Source organism: Camarhynchus parvulus, chromosome 2, assembly GCF_901933205.1.
Source record: "Camarhynchus parvulus chromosome 2, STF_HiC, whole genome shotgun sequence".
NCBI classification, from domain to species: domain Eukaryota; kingdom Metazoa; phylum Chordata; class Aves; order Passeriformes; family Thraupidae; genus Camarhynchus; species Camarhynchus parvulus.
The window spans coordinates 9,611,720-9,634,330 of NC_044572.1; the positions used below are offsets into that span (position 1 = coordinate 9,611,720).

Here is a 22,611-nt window from a genome sequence, read left to right on the forward strand (position 1 = left end):
CACTGTGATATTCACTCATTAATGGCAATTACTGTGGCTCCTGAATCTGTATCACCAAGAAAATATGTGTGCAGACAGAAACAAATAACCATAATAACTCTTCTTATTCCTTAAGAAGGAAAGGGAACCGAGTGCGTTTGTACCTGTAACTTGTCACAGATTTTCCTCTGCAAATAACTGTGGCATGTTAAAAAATTATTATCTGTAAAACATATCTTTTTCTCTGCACATTTTGAAATACATCTTGTAATATAATAATTTCCATTATCATTTTGTTTAAACATCTCATTTTCAAGAATAGGAAATTAGACCACACAGCATAAAGCAATTCGTATTTCAATATAATTGGGTGTGTAGGCTTATCTTGTTTGTGAAGCTTGAAGACCAAGTGTTCATAAACAGATTTTTTTTTTTTTTGGTAAATGAAGAACCTGCTATAAAAAGAAAACGACCATCTAAAATTCCACAGCCTTTTGGGAAATACAGAAACTTGCCCTCACACCTTCTTTAAAACTGATTCTTAGAAGTCTAGCACTAAGGTGAAGCAATAGAGGAAAATCAGGGAAGCTGTCTTTTGCTGTGCTTAACTTCTAATATAAATACCTGGTATATTAACGCTGTTTTCCATTAATCCAGTCTGAAGCTCTGCCCTTCCTTGAGCATCTCCTTTCTTCATTTGTGCTTCTGTTTTGTCTTCTTTCGTTTTTCCAGCATTTTTTTCTGTTTCTTCCTGAATGTCAACACTTTGGATTGCAGTGGCGATAGTATCAGCGATTTCATCCAGTTCTGTTGAGCTGAGATTCTCCACATTCACTTGGTGTTTCTCCAGGTCCTTCAATACATTTTTAATCAATGCCTCTGGATCAGAAAACAACATAAGAACATTTAGCTGCATACACGAAACAGATGTGCTTATATCTTTAATTTTTCCTAGAAAATTTATATAGTTTTCCCTTCATGGAGAATATCTGCTTTTTAAAGGAAGGTGCTGCATTCCTTACAGAAAACACAGGATTCTTAATAGATGTTAAAGTTTATGAGCAGGTGCATCTGTGCCAGGACAGGGGGATGAATGCTATTATAACCCAGCAAGTCCTCCTAGAGAGAGGGCATGAAATTATCACTTTTTCTATACAAGAAGAACAGTCCTCCATAGTCTAAATTGACTGAAAATACTGAAAGCAAGTGTTAAAGTAGCCTAATTTCTTTTTGTTTAGCTGCAAAACAGTATAAACAACATTACTGTTTCCTAGAGATTGGTTTTCTTTGCTGATTTGCTTTCACAAGAGAAGTATATTTATATAAGCTATACAGAGTTCTGGAAAAAATGAGTCAGATATTTTGTCTTTCAATCAAAAAGCTCCTCGCCAATTAGAAGGGGATATAAATATATGGCCATTATATACATAGATATGTCAAGGACAAAATTTCTAAATTTTATTAATTTCTCTTGGAACATATGTATATTTCAAATATATATTTACATATATAGATCACATAGATAGATACAGAAATAGATGATAAAGAGATATATAGAACTTGTGTTGGTTTGCCAGCTAGGAATGTTTTACCAGTCACATTGAGAAAAAAACAACAAAACCAAACAGCAAAACACCTTTGATGTGATAAAGGTTTTGAAGATAAGGAAATTCAAGGACAATGGGTATTAAAGGTGAGTCAGAAGATGGAGCATAACATCTCCCCAGGGAAGGTGCTCTTCTGGCTGCATTTACTGCATCTCCACTATCAGTCTGTAGAACTCTTAAAAATTCAGCCTAATATAGTGCTTACTGTAGCACACCAAAACTATTTCCAATCATGCCTCTGTTTTGCTTATTCATGTTGATAAGAAATTTAACATATTTATGCATATGCATGCAAGCAAAAAAAATCTTTCACATAGTATTGTGCAGGAAGAGGAAAATAAGGGTTGCTTTTAAATCTCTGTTGAATGTATGAATTTACATATAAGCAGTTTGAAGGTGCCATCCAACCTTTTTTTCTCAATAGTAACACCATCCATATCAAGCCCAGTGGTTGGACATCTTCATCATCTGTAAGCAGGACCTTGGCATGATGCTGTCAGCTTTCAGGCTCACATAAAAGTAAATTTAAAAGTAGGGAAACAGGGAAAAACAATGTCATAAGAAGCGCTAAAAATAAGGATTTTTCTTTTTCCTCACAGCAAAGGAGGAAGAAGTACATAGGGACTAGAAAAGAAGTAAAAGTAGTTAACATTCTTCTGCTTCAGGGAAGAGGCAGTGGAACATCTGTGATTTTGCAGGGAGACAAGCATCAAGGATTATTTTTCATTGGGAATAAGAGGCTAAGACCTTGGACACATCTGTCATTTTTTGAACCCCTTAACTGAAGAGCCCACCATCAGCATCTCACCATCAGATTCCCAATTCCGTCTCAAGGCAAAGATTAATTTCCCCTGACCTGACCCAAAATTCACCAAACAAAATAATGCCCTTTTCCCTTAGCTAATTAGTCCATAAAAAGCAAAAGAGCTTAAACAATAGATTTAATGTGAGTCTGAGATGGTGTTGACACACAGGGAAGGTGTTTATTTGATGTACTTTCTTTTCCAGGTAGAAAGGAAAACATCTTTCCAATAGTCCACCATGATGTTATTACAAAATTCTACTAATTTAATTATAAAATTCAGTAATCTAAAATACAAGCGAATATTGTAAAATGTTAACTTTTTAGATTTCCTTTAAAAATCATAGTTATAACTACACTTAATTGTGACTATCAATAAAAAAAGACAGGTTATATCTTTGATGTTACTTCAAACTGACAGCTGACAAAGATTTTGGTACCATACTGGAATAGCAGAGAGCTTTGTACAGGAAAGCAAGTGCTCAGAAATGTGAATCAAAGATGTAAACTCAATCTGTGCCAAACTCTCTGGGCCAAGATATGTGGAGGCAGCAAAATTAATACTGAAGTTTGATGGAAGCTTAGCAATACTTCTAAGAAAACTTTGAAAAGTCTCCTATTTTATTCTATCCATCCCCTGTTACGAATTTAATAATTTAGTAAAAGCATAGAGACCAAATGCTTTAGTTTAGGAAGGCAATTTACCAAATGAATCCAAACTGCAAAAAAATGTTTCAATACACTTGATCAACCTGAGTTCAAGACACTTTTTCAAAAAGCACAAGAGCTACCTGGCAGAGAGGTGGAAAGGATGTTACACAGAGCAGCAATGCAGAAAACTAAGCTGTAGGAAGAAAACAGTACTGTTGCATTACCACAGGAGCCTGGTGTCTGCTCAGGTATCATTTCTGATCTTATCTCTTATAGAACTATTGGACAATATCTTGACAGAAAAGCCTAAATTATTGAAGCAGAGCTAATAAAGTCAGCAGTGAAAAGACAGAATATATGTCAGATCCTAATCAAAACTAAAATTTTGCAAATAAAACATCATTTGAAGACAATTCTTAAAAGAGAATTATATTTCAGGACATATATAATTAAAATAGTTATATTAATGTAACACAACTAGATTTTTGTTTATTTCATTTGGTTCACAGCCAGCTGTCAAGATCAACTACTGAGCTACTCAAGAACATGCAGGCAATGTAGCTCTGTCATTTCCATTCCATTTTTTCCAAACTAACTTTTTCTCTTTGCCTATATTCTTAGCCCAGTCTTATCTCTCCAGTCCATCTTCAGACTCATCTTTAATATCCATTGTCAACATAAAAAGCAGTCTTAATCTCAAACAAATGGGAATGGGGGAACAGGGCAAAGAATAACATGAAAAAAATAATGGCCACAGGCCCTATTCCAGATAATACTGACAGGCTCAGGTTCTTCTGGCTCACTAAAACCTCAATATTATAAAGAGGAGCATCCTGCTCCTCTAATATTGGCATTCCTGCCCTGGTCATTGCCACCTGGGCACAGTTCATCAAAGAGACTCCTAAATACTGCATTGACATGAGTAAAACTTTGGCATTATATCTACTTTTTCTGAACAACTACAATGTGACTTAAAATATCAAGGACCAAAGGCAACAACCAAAGCCAGTAAGTATGAGGAACATCATGTTTTTAGTACCCCAAGAGGGACAGTCACCAAAGTGCCTGCAACAGCCTGGTGAAATGCAGGTCTGCATAAAGAGTCTTGCTAAATTCACATGGCTACTGATCTGGTATTAATCCTTGTCCATGGTAAATATGGATATTTACACTTCTTGTTATGGCACTTGTCCATGTTTGCAATAATTTGTAAATTACTGGATAACATTGATAAACAGATAAATATCATTGCATCTGTTTACAAACACCTTTGAGTAATATGATGTATTTATTAAAATCAGAAAATATTGTTGGAGAAAGACCAAAAAGCAGATGGATACTGCAATGGCACAGCACTTAAGCAGCACATGTACTTGAACATGCAGTTACCTAAGCACAGCTTTTATAGTCTCCCACTGACTCCCTACTAAGTAGACTCAGCAATGCTCAGTCATGTTTTAGAGGGCTTGCAAACTGCAAACCAGATTTCTCCCTTAGCTCCAGCTTTGCAACTGATGAATGCAAACTGCCTTTTATAGTTACCCTGGAACCATAATGGCAGTGAATCATTTTTGTCCTAGAAGATGTAATTTTTAATATAAGCTCCACCAGTAGAATTCCCTAGTAGGTAACAACAGCACCTTATGCAGGGAAAACAGCTTCTTATTGTACAGCATATAAATGATGCCTCATATTCTGCTGGCACAAGAGTCAAAGCCAGCTTGCCTGACAACCACATGGTATGGGAGCAGTGACTTTGTTAGAAATTCCACTGTCTTCCTCAACCCCATCACCCTGCTGACCACATGTTAGCTGCCTCAGCAGCTGAGCACCGTATGGAATGGTGATCCCAGCTTTGCCAGAGAGAGGATGTATAAAAAATATTTTTGTTCCATAAACATGGAAGTTTGCTATTTTTTAAGACATCTGAATTACTAATTCTGTGACCTTTTCAAAGGAACGGAGAGACATATTCTGTAATATTTAACATATAAAAAATCAGTAGACTAGAACAAACCACACAAAACTGAGCCAAATTCTAAATATGGCTGGTGCAGAGGAGAGATTAACAATTCCAGTGTTGCACAGTGACTACAAAGGCAGTGCCCACGCACATCATGCTACACCTAGAGGTAACAACTTCCAAATCTGATAGAAAAATAACTCCACATTTCCTTCTTTTGTATTTCTCCTTCAGGGTGCCTTGTTAGAGAATTTACCTGCTACTGTTTTGCAGCAATTCTCAGCACTAATCTGCTCAGTACCTTCTGGATTGTTCTTCCAGTCCAATGCCTGTGTCTAATCCTCTATGAGATGGATCAGAGAACAGAGCACCCCATCCTTCCAGTTTTTTTACAGTTCTGTAGTTCACAGAGTGCATGAGAAAAAAAACCCACAAGCCTACAATAATCCATAAACACAAGAGAGATTGGAGAAAGGCTAAAAGCAGAAAGAGGTTGTGTGGTCAGCCTGGGAAACCTGAATCCAAACCACCTTCATTCCAATGGACAGCATTTTAAGCAATGAATTTGCCAGGGTCTGTCCTCACCACTTTCTTGTTGAGATTATTAAGTGGCTCAAAAATACAAAGGAAACCACATTATTTCCTACTCAAACAATTCATAATGCCTTGTCTATGCAACATTTAAAAGCAAATGCAATGACAGAAGTTCCTATAGGGCATATTATGTATGAGAAGTCAAAGTAGTACAACCCAATGAATTGTGAAACGTTATTCCCTGTAAGTGTTAAGCATTTTTTTCCCAGTTGGCTCCTACCAGGAAAGGTGAAGTGGAACAGCTGGAGGATAATGAAACCAGCATGTGCCTAGTTTGTTTTGAGTCTAGCAACAAAATTGTCTAACCTGTGCAAGAGACTTACAGTGCCACCTGGATTTGATTTTACATTATAGTTCATTCCTTGAAACCTATCATCTCTGGGCACCATACCAAGAATGCTTTCACTTCTGAGCATCCTTTAGACTGCAAGCATTATCTTTCCTCTGCTGAAACTCTGACATTTCTGTGTGTTTGTGTGCATTGTGGTTTTGGAGGATATTATTAAAAAACAAACAAACAAACAAACAAACAAAAAAAACCAAATCAAAGAACACTGCACTTTATGGATTATAAAGAGTGATTCAAAGGAAACCTCTCTTACATATCACCAAAATCCATTGGGGTAGTGCAGTAACAGATACAAGTACTTGACAATGGCTGGGGATCAACTCTTTCATTTTTCAGGCATTCTGAACCACTGGAACAACCTTGATAGTTAGATTAGTTTAAAGAAACAACAAAATGAATCAGTTATGAAGTCTACATGATCCCCAAGACTCATCTTATAAAGCAGTGCTTTGAGTGCAGCACAGCATGGGGATGTTACCCTCCATTTTAATTTAAATATTTGTTGAATTATCACGTACAGAAAAAACTGTGATCCAATCACTGTTAAACAGCATTATCAAAAAAAGATGAAAATCCAGGAAATGGCTTCTTTGTTACAGAATGTCCAGACAAAACTAGATGCAACCCCACCTCCTTGTTCACCTATCCATGGAACTGACAGACTCTTCCCTTCTCTGTGTTCTGCACCAGAATTCATCTCACTGTTAATTTCTGTGTTTAACTTTGAATTTTACCCATGGTCTTTGAATTTCTAGTTAAATAAAGAGACGTGGAACAAAACCAGGCATTTCTGTATCATCTATATATATAGTGTGGGATGAATGCATAAAAACAGACTTGATAGCAAAGATATACCCATAATTATGAGTTATTTGTAAAATGCTTTGAAAATATAATAAATTACATAAATGCTATATCTTACTAAGTGCCGTTTATTTCTGCACGCATATGGAAGGTGGGCTGAAGAATGTGGGTAGATGTTTGCAGGGAAAGAGTAGCTGGAATGGTGAACATTATTACTGTCTTGTGGCAGATATATATATGCCAATACTAGGAGATATATCAAATGTCTAATTTTATTTTCTTTTTCTCAAAAAAAAATCAGTAAACATGAGGGAAAATTCAGGTAAGCAAAAAATTGTGGTGGTGTTTACAGGGGACCCAGGATGAGGGAAGAGAGGAGAATCTTGACTCCATGTTTCAGAAGGCTGATTTACTATTTTATTATATATATTATATTAAAAGAAAATTATATACTAAAACTACACTAAAAGAATAGAAGAAAGGATTTCATCAGAAGGCTAGCAAAGGGAAGAAATGGAATGATAATAAAATCTTGTGACTGGTCACAGCCTCAACACAGGTGGCTGTCATTGGTCATCAAGTAAAAACAATTTCACATGCTGGGTAAACAATTTCGAAATCACATTCCAAAGCAGCAAAACATGGCGAAGCTGAAGCTTCTCAGCTTCTCAGGAGAAAAGACCCTAATGAAAGGATTTTTCATAAAATATGCCTGTGACAAAAATAAGTAAATATCAACTTTACCATCCACGATGCTCAGAGGGTCCTTTGGATTATCCTGGGAAGCAGATTTGTGACTCAGCATCTCAGGGGTCGGCCTCAGCGCTCCAGGCCCAGGCCTCGGCTGGAGCAGATTCCTCATTTTGAAATCTTCCGCTTTCCCTTTGGCAAAAGTTCCATCAAAAGGGCTGCCCTGTGTAGAGTACAAGCTCTCAGCATACACCTGAGAGCCTTTAGTCCTGCTGGGAGGGCTGTTCTCGCTGCTGTGTGCAGACAGGTTCTGGGTGATGTAGGAGTGCAGCGCGGCCATCAGGCTCCTCTGGCCCGCTCGCGGCTCCGGCGGCAGCTTGTCCGGCTGGCGCTGGCGGAGCGTCCCGCCACGGGCACCCTCAGGGAATTCCTGCTGGGATGTGGATGCAGGGGATGGATCTTTGGGGTTCTGCCTCCTGTAGTACCTCGTAGGGTCATTGTAGATGTAGCTCTAGAGAGAGCAGAAGGTGGGCAAGAGGAAAGGGGTCAGAATTGCTTTGCGATTATTGTTGCGCCGGGATCTGAGGTAGAAGCCGCAGTGCTTTACCAGCCAGGAAAACAATAACTGGAACTTGTCATGCAAATGTAAACTGCAAACCTCAAACTGTTAAGTGTACCTCGAAGAGGCACTACTGCTTAATGTGCAAAAATCCAGTTAATCAAATTATTAAAAACCAAGAGCAAGAGATTAGAGAGAGAATAATATAACTCAGTGTTGCCTATGTGTGAACTATTTGTATTCAGACAGACAAAGGAAATTTAATAAATTTACTTTCCCTTTGGTTTTTACTTAACCTGTGAGAATAACTGTTTTTCCGATTACTTACCAAAAACTAGCATGTCAAATTAAAAATGTCATTTTTAAAGGAATAGCAAATAAGTAAAGCAATTTTTTTGCATACATTAAGTACTTTGTTCTATTTTAAATGAAATATTTTTCCACTAAATTAAATCTCTAATAAATATATCATCTGACACTGTGAAAAAAGGAAGTATAAACAATGTTTAAATTGTTTTTTAATTAAATTATTATTTTAAGGAAAAACACCACAGCAAATTAAACAATAATGTTAAAAACATGTCAATCAAGCTCAAACCACATTTTTACTGAAAAAGTGCTGGGGAATAAAAAGTGGAAAGGTGGGTTTGCAGTACAGTTTTCTATTTTCAGTTTCTATTCTCGTGGAAACACCAGATGGACATTCTTTCTACTATCACTTAATTCTAGAGACATTTTTGCTATGATCACAACCTGAAGGCAGGCCTTTTCATTTTTAAGCAAACCAGTTCCATCCTCCTAAATAGTTTCAAAAATCATTTTTCTTCAGTTCTTGCTAAATACAACTTTGAACGGAGAGGTTTGCTTATATCCAGAATAATTCCAGTTAGATTCTTTGTTTATGATTCCCTGAGGACACTTGCTGAGGTTACATCCCATCCTGTCTGTGTGCTGCAGGATGGGTCCTGCTTTTCAGCTCTGCTTTCTTGGTTAAACTGTCACACAAACTCCATCACAATGTGGCAACCTTAGGACAGGGACTATTTCAGCTCTCACTGCTATAAATTACTGTGAATCACTGGTGTCCCTGTGCATTGATGACACAATGATTTAGGACAGAGGGAGCTGCAAAATACAGAGGGAGTGAAGACACTATATGCTCCAGAGGACAGCAATTAGAAGGATTCAGACAGAAAAATCATTATTTATGTATTTGCTAATGTACTTTGTAAAAACAAAATAAGTAAGATTGATAAACTCCTCTAGAGACTAAGAATTACTTTTAGATTTTATCTAGGTCCTAATTTCTGGACAATAATTTTGCTTTCCATTTGAACAATTTTATTTTTTTCTGATGACAGCCAGTGGATTTTACAATACATGCTCATACCCATTTGTTTCCAAGAGGGTTTTCTTCCCCTTAAGAAATGATTGAAGAGGTTCATTCCACAGTTCCATATCATGATTTAAATAGAATTATGGTATAGGCAATTGTATTACAGAGACAAAAGGCACTTTGGCCACTTTGGCTTGTGACCTACTAAGGCAAGGCTTTGGATTTCTGCTGTTGGTCTTTAATACAGAAATGTGCTTTTTGAAAGCCAAGAAATTGGGCTGCAGTGAAGCAGTGTCAAAAAATACAGAGCTAGAAGAGATCAAGCAGCTTTGTATATGAAATATTTCAGTGTTCCCTGGGAACTGTATCAAACAGCAGCAGTGCAGCTCTGGTTCAGTGCTCCAGCTGCAGGGTAGGCATTGCTCTGATCAGCTCCAAGGGGGAGCCAGTTGTCAAAATGCAAGTTGAACACTGTTTACATGCTTAATAGCAAAGCCTAAATGTGAAAAACTTCCAGTCAGATGCATTTATCTCCCTATTTGAATGGGTCTTTGCCTGGGGTAATTAACTCTCTAATGATACTCACTCTAGAGTAAGGAAAGCTGCAGAGGATGACACAAAGCAGCCCAGGACACCCCGAGCAGTTCACTGAGAATTCACATAAGCTGCCATCTGCCTTCCCCACTCCTGTTCTCTCTGCCTTGCAGCCTTCCAGAGGACCTCCTGGGCTCAAGGGAAGGAAGGACAGGGAGCTGGGAAAGGGAGAAATGCAACAGCGGGAAGAGGACATTCCCCATTCACCCATGGAAAGATAAGAAATTGCTCAGTCCAACTTGGTAACTGCACCCCAGTTTGGATCTATGTTCCATATCCAGCTCTCTATTTTGCCTCTTAAGCTTTACTAGTAAGTGTTAGAGGGGAAGAAACTGCTGGACACTCCCAAACCATGTGAAAGATTAGGGTTAGGAGATGTGGGCTGGCTTTTGATGAGCTATTTAACAAGTCCAAGTACCCTTTAGCATGAACAGATCAGTGATTTACTGTTCTTGCAGACAAGGAGCACATCAACAAAGAAAAGACCACTAACCCACCAAGTGATCATGCAAAAATTGGATTTAAATGTGTGCCCATCCTGGGCTCAGAGCTGCACCTCTGTCAGGAAGGCGCAGCCTCTCAGCAGCTTGACAGGTCACACTTTGGGCAGCAAGGGATGAAATATTAACAGTTCTAATTAAAGCAGAGCACTGATAGCTCGGCTGTCTTCACTGAGACAGAAGCTCTTCTGATGTGGTTTACTCTGACTTTAATTAAAGGGGTCTCACAGCTGTATGGCAATCTCCCACCTGCAGGAGAAAAAAATCCCCTTCCTTGCTGCTCCCATCTCAAACAAAACACCAGAAATACATGTGACATGCAAGATGAAATCCAAGTAAAATTGCAGCACTGATAAATACAATCCTAAACTATGGTTTTGCCTAAGTGGTATGGGAAAAAAACATCTAATTTTTACAGAAAAATATAGAACAAAAATATCAGTAATATGTAATTTAGAATCCAGAGACAATTTACATCTCAAGTTATTAATAACAATTGCAGAGCATTGTGATTATCTTATTTGAAGTGGGTTTTGCAAAACCCACTCCTGAACATGGACATTGCTAGTTTGATTAATGTCAAAGTTAAATGGCACAGTCCATGATTAGTGAAAAGAATGTAAATTCCCATATTGGTGCCTTTGGAGAATCTTCTGACATTATGGAGAAGCAGAGGGAAACACAGAGCTGGGATTTTTTGAAAGAAAATACATTTCTGGATTGATTACACATGACTCATATGAAGTACTGCCAGTAATAGAACAAAAAACCCCACCCCAAACAAACATTAAGTGAAATGTACAAGAATAAAGAATGCACTAATTACCATATAGATGGTTTTTACTGAGTAGGGTTGAAATACAAGCCCTGGTTACTATGAGGAACATTTCATTTTTTTAATAGGTAAAATACTGTTCAATTATCTCACGTCACTGATACAAAGCCTTTGAAAAGTATTCTGAATTGATAAACCCTTCAGTTTAAAAAAATCTTATTTCTCCATCTGCACAGGATTTCCCTCTCCTTCACCACCTTTCAAATAAGCTATCTCAATAATTCACACATTACAGAAAATCCACACACACTAATCTTTCTGAAGATGGAATTGTTAGGGCAATGTCTTGTATGGTTTATGTATGTAACTACCTGACATCTTCTGCATGAGAATTCACAGAAGGGCACATGTAATTACATTCTGCAGACACACTATGCAAAAGTCTATAAACAACATGTTTTATTTAAAAAAATACAAATTTAAAGAGTGGCACAGGATTAGATACATAAAACATAATCCTCTTCAATTTATCCACTAAAGGGCAGATTGACTTGAATGTTTTGCCCATGTGCAGAAAGAATGGAATCAAATTTATAGCAAAATACTTCCTTTCTTGCACATACATTTGCTAAATCTAGAAGGCATATAGAGCTAACAAAAATCCTTTCGAAATGCATCATGAAGAAATCTTCTGCCCTCAATTTAATTTGTGTTTTTCTGTTTGATGCATTTGCAGATATTAACCCATGTTTGCTACCACCTAAATTTGGTTGAAGCATGATTCCACCTACAACTCTTAATTTACTGTGCCTATTTGAGATATTGACATTATGATCTCTGAAATGAGAAGATAAATCCACAACAAACACTGGAAGGCCCATCTTTATGGTGGAATAAAATAACATTTTCCAATGTCTACCAGAAATGAAATTACCTCCGAGCTTAACTCACTATGTGGATTGAAAGAAGTTTAGCTTTTTGTACCAAACACAGTCTAGATGCTCTGTGACTCACACAGACTTGCCTCATGCAAACTCACTCACATGGGAGCTACCTGTACTCACGTGAACCCCCAAAATAAACAGCAGCACAAGGGGCACTGCCTGATGGCTGAATCAAAGGGTAGCCTGGGAATTTGTACTGCTCAATTCACCTTTAAATTGACAGAAATCCACCCAACAATGAAACCTGAGGGCCAAACGGGTGTCATGGAGTGGATAGAGCATGAAAGTCCCTGGGGTAGGGCTGAGCAAGCAGCACAGCTCTGTCCCCAGAGCATCACAGCTAAAGCAGCAAGTCCTATGACAACAAAGCTTTAATTCTTTCAGCTGGTGAGCTGCTGTGCCCACACAGTGCTGTCCTGTCAGGATATCTCAGCAGGCTTCCAGCCAGGTTCAAGCTGAAAGGGAAGAATCCCTTGACAAGCTCTGTGTGCTGTAGACACGACCTTACATACTCTGCGCCAAATCCAGTGGTAGCTTTAACTGAAAATAATAACTGCAGCCAATGAACATTTTCAATTGTCTGAGTAATAGTGAAGCAAAGGCTTTTTCTACCAGCTGCTAATGACTTTTTCACTAACTATAATATTATACCATGCACAAACCCCAAAAATTTGGAAAACTAATTCAGAATCCAGAAACTGAAAAAGACGCCAAACCAGTGATGGGACAGCATCAGGCCATGGCCTTTCCACAGATCCACAGCTTTAAGGCAACACTACACTCATCTCTACTTGACCTACTATTTCATTGATAATTCTCTGTAACTATCTTCTATTTTCTTTCTGAAAAATGCAGTAGCTTTGAAACCTTTAAGAACTACATCAGAGAAGGTGGCAGAGATTGTTAATTAACATCCTGTACTTCAGAGTGTCAAAAACTTGATCAAGCAAAAGGAGCCTTCAGAGTCTGCTTTGATGGAAACTATTCATGACTTTATTTCCTAATCCTTCTTGTGAAACCACAGTGCAACAGGACTGTCCAGGCTCTGACTCTACAGCATTCTACAATCTCTACTGCTGTAATTTCAGTTGATTTCAGAGATTTGACTTCCACTCTTAAGCAGCAAAAACCTTCAAAAAAGTAAAAAGGCAAAAGAAGAAAAGGAGGAAAGAAAGGACAATATGCAGGTTTCTTTCTGTATAAGTTACTACTTAATAAAATCACTTTTTAGTTTCAGATATTTCCAGTCATTCTTGATCTCCTTTGGAATTATCATATCCACCTGCCTACCCTTCAACTATATAAGGCATACTTTCCTATATGGATAATTTTTATTCTCCATTGTTGTAACTTACTAGTTATGAAAACTTTAGTTTTCACAAATAACTGTTGTTTTTTCTCTTTCCTTCTGATACATCTCCATCCTGTGGGTCAAAACAACATTTCCTTGGTGTAGAAGGACTTCTGGGTGGTCTTTCCTCAGCATTCATGACTGGCTCATCATAAACAAAAAAAGACAGTTTTACACATTGAGATGTTTCCACACATAAAGGATAAAACACCTGGGAAAAAGAAAGGGTGGATGACCTCCAATAACCTGACTGATGGCAAGGGACTCCTGCCCTGGCTCCATCCAGGCCATCCCAGCGAGCCATCAGCCATCTGTCCAGGAGTGGCAGTCACCAGATGATTGATGGGAAAACCTCTCTGGATCACCCTGAAAGGGATTAACATCTCCAGGAGTGTGGGACTCCTTAAAGGATGCAGGACTCCTTCTGGGTGCCATCTTGTAATTGTCTGAAGAACATTATGGGATGTTTAGGAAAAAGGAATAGTCTGGAACAGCAGCCGACCAATACACCTGTCTGACCATGTCTCGTGTCTGTCCTGTCTTCTCAACAAACTCCATTTCTAATGATTCTCCTGGATGGGAAGCTCTGTTCTCCTGTGGTGCCTCCTGGCAGTACCTGCTCCACTTGGCCACTGCCTGGACGTGGGGACACAAGACTTGGGGCATCTTTACCTCTGCCAGGCCACTGCATTCAGGAGCTCCCTGACACCACCAGCAGGAACCAGAGTGACAGTCAAGCCCAGTGATGGTAGAAATTGTGCAGCTTGGTGATCAGTGCTGACAGATCTACCAGGGTGTATCAGCTTCCTTTGCCTGAGAACATTTTGCTCATATGCCAACAAGTCTGTTACTCAAGGTTTCAGTGAATGATGTTTAAACACATTTTCTGTAGGCATATGCTGGTATATTGAACTATCTCATTATCTAAAGATGAATTTCATAGAAACATGATGATCTTCATCTGCCAAAAGTTGAGCACATTAACACCAATTCAATATATTTATAATTCCAACACGTGAATCTGGAAAATACTTTTATCCTAAGAAATGCAAGTGAATCTACAGGAGTGAATCTGCAGGATTGATGTCCACAGCATTGCTTTACAACCCCATTGAAAGCAACCTTCCATTTGCTGGACAACAGCTTGAGGTCAGCTGAAGTGTTTTCCCACACAAAAAATAAAGAAATTGTTCCACTGTTCTGAAATGTCTACACCAACATACTCACACAGAGGTAGATAAAGTAGGTTCAAATTTCTGTGGGCTCTACCCTCTCATTTGATAATTTTAATGGAAAAATAAAAAGAGAATGCACTTTAAAATTCTATCAGCTCTATCATCTTCTATTTACTGATTGAAATGTACTGAAGTACAGGGAGTAAATATTTGCAAGACAAAGGAAACTTGCAGGAAAAATTACAGAAATGAACTCCAAACACATGGTATTTGGAAAAAAAAGAGTTGATTTTGAAGGGAACGGTCTGAAAAATAACTAAATCTTATTATCCAGTCAGTATTTGAGATTTTAAAAATATCAATCTATGTTTCATCTGGGAATTACTAGAAATTAATTAACTGCCCTTTTAAATAAGACTCCAGACTTGACACAGATCATTTATAATAACATTTCTATGGCACTTGCATCTTCTAATAATTGAAAAAATAATTAATCCTTTCCAGATACCTGTGTGATAAGGGAAATGGTGGTTTCTATGTTAGATGTTGAAACTCTGTCATTATATTCTGCATAAGCTGATGGGTTGAGGGTAAAAGTACGTGTTGGATCTAAGACTTGAGTATGATACTAGCACTAGAATGCTCATTCAAAAAATAAATCACAAGTCACATTAGATCACCAGACTGTGTATTTATGCCACACACAATATGACTGCAATTTTACTAGGCTTTGTAGCCATGACTCTATTTGAGCTTTAAATGTGTCTTTCCAGAAGAAAAATTGCGATCTACACCAGATTCCTGAAGAGTGGCCAAGAGGATGGAAATTACAGCATCTCATTTTATATACCTAAATTAAAACAGATGAATCACAACTTGAAACATCTCTTTTTCCCTCCATTGATCATGGAATGAGTTTAGGCTGATGTGCACCAATACAGACACATTTATACGGTCAAATGATTTCTGCTCCAGTGCTTATGGAGGTTTATTTGTTGGGTTTTGGGGTTGTTTTGGTTTGGTTTTGGATTTTGTGGGGTTTCTCGTTGGTTAGTTTGGGGTTTTTTGTGCATGTGTGCGTGCTGGCTTTTTTTAGGAGGATTTATTGTTTCTATTTTGCTATAAAGAGCCATGAAGAGGAGAATGATCTGAAAGACAAAATACATTTCTGGGATTTGAGGCTTAGCTTTTAGTTTATGCTTTACCAAAAAATTATTGCATGACCTCAGAAAATCTGCCTAATCTGTCTGTGAAGCAGAGGCATTAGCTCTTCCCTACTTTGTAATGGCTGCAGGTAAATGAATACACCAATGCTTGGGAAATTTTCAGATATCATTTATCATTGCATAAGTATGCCAACAGAGAGGCAATTCTGTAGCTTCAAGGAGATATTCCTTTATCAATTATTCCAGAAATATTTTTATGGAAGTGTTCAAGCACAGCTGAATTACATTTTTATACATAGTCTCTTATACATGAAATATTAAATTTTACCTTTATACAAATAGAGTTTAAATGTATACACTGCAGGAAGTTTTTTTACTTTTTGTCAAAACTCTGATGAACTTCATTCAGTCCTGTATTTAAATCAGGGTTAGATAAAAAAAGGTGCTGCTTTTTTGAATTAAATGTCAAGGTTAAAATGTGCAATGACTAAGTAAATTCTTACTAGTTAATCACAGTAATAACTACTTGCAGATAAGCTCAAAGTACATCTTTGAGCACTCATGCACTCAGATTTTCTAAAATTAATAATAATTCTTTTAAATAATTATCACACATCTTAGTTCTTTTGGTCATCAATTACCAAGATTCAAACAATTGATTTTTTAGGCCAGCAAATATATGAATTTTTAGTTTATATAATTTATATGATTTTTACTTGCAGCTTCTCCCCTTTCAGCACCATTGCACTGCTGAGCCACAACTCTCAGGCACTAACCCATCACTTTACCTGCTTCTTTTCCCCCTCATGATTCTGAAAAGGCCTTTAACTTTATTAGCCCCTTCTTTGATGTAAAGATTCTGAGGTTTTTTTTCCAGAAATCTTTGCTTTAAAATGTATAAGAATACCTAAGACGTGGAGATTTCTCTAATCACAATATCTGCACGAGAAGTCTATCACAAAAATGAATGTAACTAAAACACAAAGAAACAGTAACAACAGAAAATTCATTAAATTCCCTAATGTATCTGACATAATTTTCTTTTGCCCCCATCCTACCCACAAGGACCTGAATGTCACATTGGTCTGACAAAGATCTTAGCAGAAGGTAGGACCAAGTCTGAAGCCCTCAGAGACCAAGTCAGGAAGAAGGAGAAAAACCAATTTCATGAATCTTCAAGCCTGAAGATTCATGAAATCTTCATGAGATTTCTGCAACAAAAAATACAGCCACAGCACAGCTGTGATGGGAACTTCCTAATTCCTACAGCCTGTCCAGCAGGAAGCACATTTGGGTCAGGTTTCAAATAAATTCTCTTTCTGTGATGAGTAAAAAATTTTCTCAGTCAGATGAAAGCAGCGCAATTAAAATCTCCCATCACTATCCAAATACAGGGTCACAGACCAGCAGCAAAGGCAGCAAGTTCTCCTTTACAACCTCTGAGCTTTAGCAATACCAGCCATGTGCTGTCTTCCAGATCCAACAAAACCCTGAGCCTCAGTTTCTGTAGGAATGCCAACAGTGCAGTGGGTTTGTCAGGGTTTTAGGTGTTTTGATATGAGAGGGGTTTGTTCCAGCTGCAGTGGAGAAGGCAGGGCAATTCACACATTATTTGAAATCTCTGCATTTCTCGCCTCTGCAGCTAATAATTCTCATTAAAATATGTGCCTGGCTATTTGTTATTTTCCATACTGCATCCAGGTTTGGTAGAAAGGAATCACAAAGACTGATAACTCAGCATTTTGTGAATGGTAAAACTTTCATAAAGCCCTTCCATAAAGTGTGTGGTGTGGGGAAGACTAAAACCAAACACAAAATCCCACTAGCTAATGCTTAAGTAACAAATGCCACCAAGTGCCCATTTCCTGAACAACTCTTTTCAGCTGAACTAAAGTGAAATGTTCTTTACAGCTGTAACCCTCAGGAAACAGGCACACCAAACCTCTGATTTGCTAATATTTCTCTCCTGGCAGAGGCACTGTCAGCTGGCTAGATTACAGCCTGCAGTAGATAGTGCCTGTATACTGAGAAATAATTCTAAGTTAGTGATGAATTTCAAGTGCTTCAAAAATCAGCCAAAGAAGCTCTTGCAGTAAATGTTAGACACCATAGGAATTATGGTCAATCACATGATTTAAGTTTACTGGTGTTATTTCTGTCACTGTTGTATCAAGCCTCAAGCTGACAGCTGTTTGAGCAAGGGAAATAGGAAAAGAGTTGCCTGCTTTAAGTTTTGTGATGTTTTATTTTACAACTTTCTGCATAACTCTGTGTGTGTGGTGTCTATTCAGCAATTTTGAAGCTCTGTAGTTTTAGTCTGATAATATAAGTGGAAGAGAGTAGGGCAACTGAAGACTGAAAGTTTGTAAAACAGAATCATGTGAATATAAAAAATAACACTTTCAGAGTATAAGGAATATTTTAAAACCTCTTTATCTTTTATCTTCCTTTGTTTTACATTTGGCCAGAGACCTCTGATGTCAGGCTTGGATCCTGAATCCATGCAGGAAGTCTGTCAAGAAGCACTAAATTTCTGCAAGATTCAGCTACACTTCACAGCATGTAAGGTATCAAAGCAACCAAACCTCCTGCTCCCCTACAGCAAGAATGAAGTGACAGAGGTAAATATATACTTGAAAGAATTATTTTTAAGAAGGGCAAAGCCCAAAAGCTGCAATTCTAGGTAGGGTAAAGTAGCTCTGTCTTGTGCTTATTTTAATTAGAAAAGGACAAGAAAGTTTAAAAGATCAGATCTTGCTACAATTATTTAATGTGGGTTTGTAATCTACATATTAAGTACAAAAATAAGGTACCAATATTTTGTTGAAGCTTGCAATTAAAGTGCACAAGGTAGCTATCTCCAATTTCAAGTGGTACAACCATATCCAAGGTAGCTCATTCAGTTACTTTTACACCTTCTTTTTTCAAATTTTTAAATTTTATGAGTTTTTTTCTGCTTCTTGGAGCAGCAAAAATTCTGGGTTTGTCTCTTGTTTAAATGGTATTTCACTAACAAAACAATGAATCAAAATACTATGTCCCTCTTGCTTTTTCAAGAAGAGCAGTTGCATTTTATTTGCTTAGGATAGGGAAGCATCTCCAGGATCAGTTAAAATTCATGGCTGATCACTAGTTTTTAAAACAATTTTCCTTTTTTTTCCTTCTTTTATTTTGACTTTCAATTATAGGTAACACATCTGACTCAATGTCTGTTGTTTCAAAATGCTCCTTAGTAAATAGAAGTGTACAGTTTGCTCCTATACGTGCTTCACTTCCAGATTTTCTCCTCTTTATCCCACTCCCCCAGGCTTCAGAGTACCCATCTCCATGGCAACACTCGATAAGGTTGGTGGGTGGTGTTATCACAGCAGGCTTCCCCACAGAAGGTCTCAGCCATATGGATTATTTATGAACTTGCATGACAACACCAGACCCACTGAAATACTTCTTGAGCAAGTTTTTGTTGAAAGCCAGTGATTCAAAACAGAGCATCCTCACTGCAGCCAGCACCCAGGAGGAGAGAGGGCAGGAAAAGCAGCGCCAAGGTGGCCCCTGGTCCCTCCTCAGAGCTTCCTGAAAGCTCCGCTTGCCCCAGATAAGATTTATGTGCCAAAAATCACAAGTAGTGTATATATTAAATCAGCCAGAATCTGGGAAGTTGTGATTCTGACAAGAGTAACAACCATGACTAAATAGTTGCTACAACTGGTGCTGTTGCCAGGAGTTGTTGTTGCAGATTTGGTGCCCCTGAGTTATTGTCTGAAGTAAATTAAAGCAGTTTGGCTTTGCGCTTCAGTTTCTTCACCTGATACTTCTCCTAAAACTTCAGTATATTTTTTGGCAAATTTTGCATTTATACTGTATGCATTGAAATAGGACAGACAATTTCTTGTAAAGGATTTCTGTAACAGCAGCCTAGTTCTTTAAAGTCAAAGAGTGAACTCTTTGCTTTTTGAGCAAAAGATACAGGGTCATAAGGGTCTGTTGCATGGAACCCCTTTGGGCAATAATTTTAATAAATTTATCAAGTTGCATCTTAGAGTGAGACAGATTTTCTCTAGGAAGGGGAAAAATTGCTTTAGTTCCCAAATAGGCATGTTTGTAGTTTTTGCCATAGTCAATACTCAAGATTTAATGGTTGTGATTTATCTTCCCAGCTATCTGTACATTTATAAAGTATACATGTTAACCTTAACTAGTCACAGTAGGCTTTCCTTATGATCAATAAGAAGTAGGAAATGTTGAGGCACAATTTATCAGACCCATTATTAATATCTGCTCAAAGATTATATGAATTGCATCCTAAGCAGCACAAACACCAGCAAGAGCTCACACTGTAGTTCAGCCAGGTTTTTGGAGAGTAGTTCAGATGCAGAGTTTCAGATCTGCCAGTCAAAATGTTACCAGCTTTATCCCACTCTTCCTTCTTCATCACATGCAATCCATGCCTAATTAGGGTAAAATGCTCCAAATTTGATGAGCTGAAGCATTTACAATGCTGAAGGTGATTAATTTTCAGAAAACTTAGTGCACTTATGATAATCATTTGGAGGAGGCAGTAAAAAACAATGTCTGGTCTTCAGACAGAGGGGAAATTTCAAAAATGAGAGCTCAGAGAAAAAGGAATCCAAAATCACAGAATGTAAGAACCACATTAAAAATACTACCTTGACAGAAGCTTTGTCACTTGTCTTCCTCGGATACAAATTTTTAGATGCAGACTGGGAGAGAATTCTGAGATATTTAAGGTATTGCTGAAGAGACTTGGCCAAGTTCACGTTATTTTCCACATCATAATTTCTTTCATTATCTTCATTCTGTCCCAAGGTCCTGCACAGCAAAAGCAAGGAAAAGAAAGTTACCCGCCTGTCCAATGTACAAAGTAGGCAACTAAAAAGGCACTGCAAGCCACTGTAGTTCAATACATAACAGGAAAGTCAGTCAAAAGCTTAGCAACCAGAAAAGTATAGAAAATTCAATGTTTCAGCAAAAGCCATCAAAAAATCTTGCACTATTAACAATTTATTTCATGCCTCAAAGTTAATGATTCAAGAGTAAATCAAATAAAATGTCACATCAAGGCAAAGCCATATTCAAAAGCAAAGAAAATGCCTGTAAAAAGAAAATACACATGATTAGATTGCACCCCAAAGAAATATGAGATGGTTCTGAGATTTAAAAAACTTGCTGAATGATGACGAGATTCAATGCCAATTTGGCCCTGCACCAATGTAAAGAATAGAAGAAAGACTACTGGATATGCAGAAATAATGGAGCAAGTAAACTCCAGTGAAAAGCTTGAAAAGGGAATAATGAGATGGAACAAATATCTCTTCTGATCTTCTCATGTGCCTGGGATTCACAGAATAGTGGTGTTTCCTGAGTGGCTTAGACAGATTTTGGTGACATTTGCAAAGAAAAGCTAGAAATGAGATTAAATGATGGCAGTGTGGAGGTGTTTATATGGGATTCAAAGTGCTGTGTGCAAGGAATCTGAATTATTACCAGCTGTCCTCATCTATCTCAACAACATAAATGGTGATGATAATTTAAATGTCAGCATCAGTAACTATTTCATTCCTTGTGCAAGAAAGCAGAGAGAAAGTTCCCTGCCCTCTTCCTTCCCTGTGAGTGAAGCTGCTTGAGGGAAATCACCTTTTGGTGTCACCATTTCCTGCTCACATGCCCACACACTTCTCCAGTGAAGAAGAATTCCAGGTGGAAGAGCTTTACAGCTCAGTGAATGAATTTGACTTTCAACATCTCTGTGCCACTGTAAATAAAATTTTATTCTACCAGCCCACATCTTGGCACTAATGTAGAGGCACAGCCTGAGAGAGCACCATTATATCATTTTCCAAAGCTGGGGTTTAATTATATTACTTTAATCAAAAATTAACAGACTTCCTTCCATGCTCACAGTTGTACCAAAAGTGTGTCCCTGCTAATTTAACACTAATAAATGTAATTAATAATCTAATTTACTGTGGTGGCACGGCAACCAACAGTGCTCACAGGTTTGCTCACTTTGAAACACCAGAAAAATCCTCCATTTCTCCCCAGTGTATAACAGCAGGTTCCCATCAGGGACACAAACTCTAGGAAAAAGAAGGGTTACTGCACAGAGCACTACAGCAAACCTGATATAATTTACCATCAGTCTTGCTTCCTTCTCATTCTGTTTGCATTTTTTTCTTATAACAGAGCTCTAAATTCTGCCTTCTGATGGAGTGTGGACACACAGGTAACATTATCCACCTTCTTTTCAGCTTAAAGCCAGACCAAAACTATTCTGCAGTTTCAGAAAAACCTGGGCACTGTGCTTTCTGCTTCAGTAGAGATGAACTAATCCAAACAGGCTCTCTTCATAGGAAGAATCCCAGTTGCCAACACTCACCTTTCATTCATTGATTAATTCCAACACCTATCTTCTGCTTTCCTCACTAATTTTAAAAGGAAGGGAAAATAAAAAAAAAAAAAAAAAAAAAACAAAAACAAACCAGACATAATTCTGCCCCAAGGATTTCCACTGGAGCTAATGGAACTGAATGGGAACTGAATGCACAGACAAAGGACAGGATTTAGGTTGGCCTTTCAAACCATTATTTACAATATATAGTCACTGTCACTGGTGGTAGAAGCAAAATCTGGGATCTAAGATTTCCCATTTTTCATATGGAGGCAATAATTGCACTCATATTTACATTCCACATTAGATGCAATATTTTATGCTATAAACATTTAAACAATTAAAATGTAAAAGACTACAAAG

The 22,611-nt window shown here is 37.7% G+C and overlaps 1 protein-coding gene across 2 annotated transcripts in view; it reads right to left on the reverse strand.

Moving 5' to 3' along the window:
* PTPRN2 (protein tyrosine phosphatase receptor type N2) overlaps window positions 1-22,611 on the reverse strand; it is a 636,599-nt gene that overhangs the window by 387,844 nt on the left and 226,144 nt on the right. For both annotated transcript variants that reach the window (XM_030971071.1, XM_030971072.1), the window contains 3 exons: window positions 20,507-20,669; window positions 7,494-7,950; window positions 604-858 (listed from right to left, as the gene is read on the reverse strand). In XM_030971071.1, coding sequence (XP_030826931.1) covers window positions 604-858; window positions 7,494-7,950; window positions 20,507-20,669 — 875 coding nt within the window. The remainder of the gene's footprint in view (window positions 1-603; window positions 859-7,493; window positions 7,951-20,506; window positions 20,670-22,611) is intronic.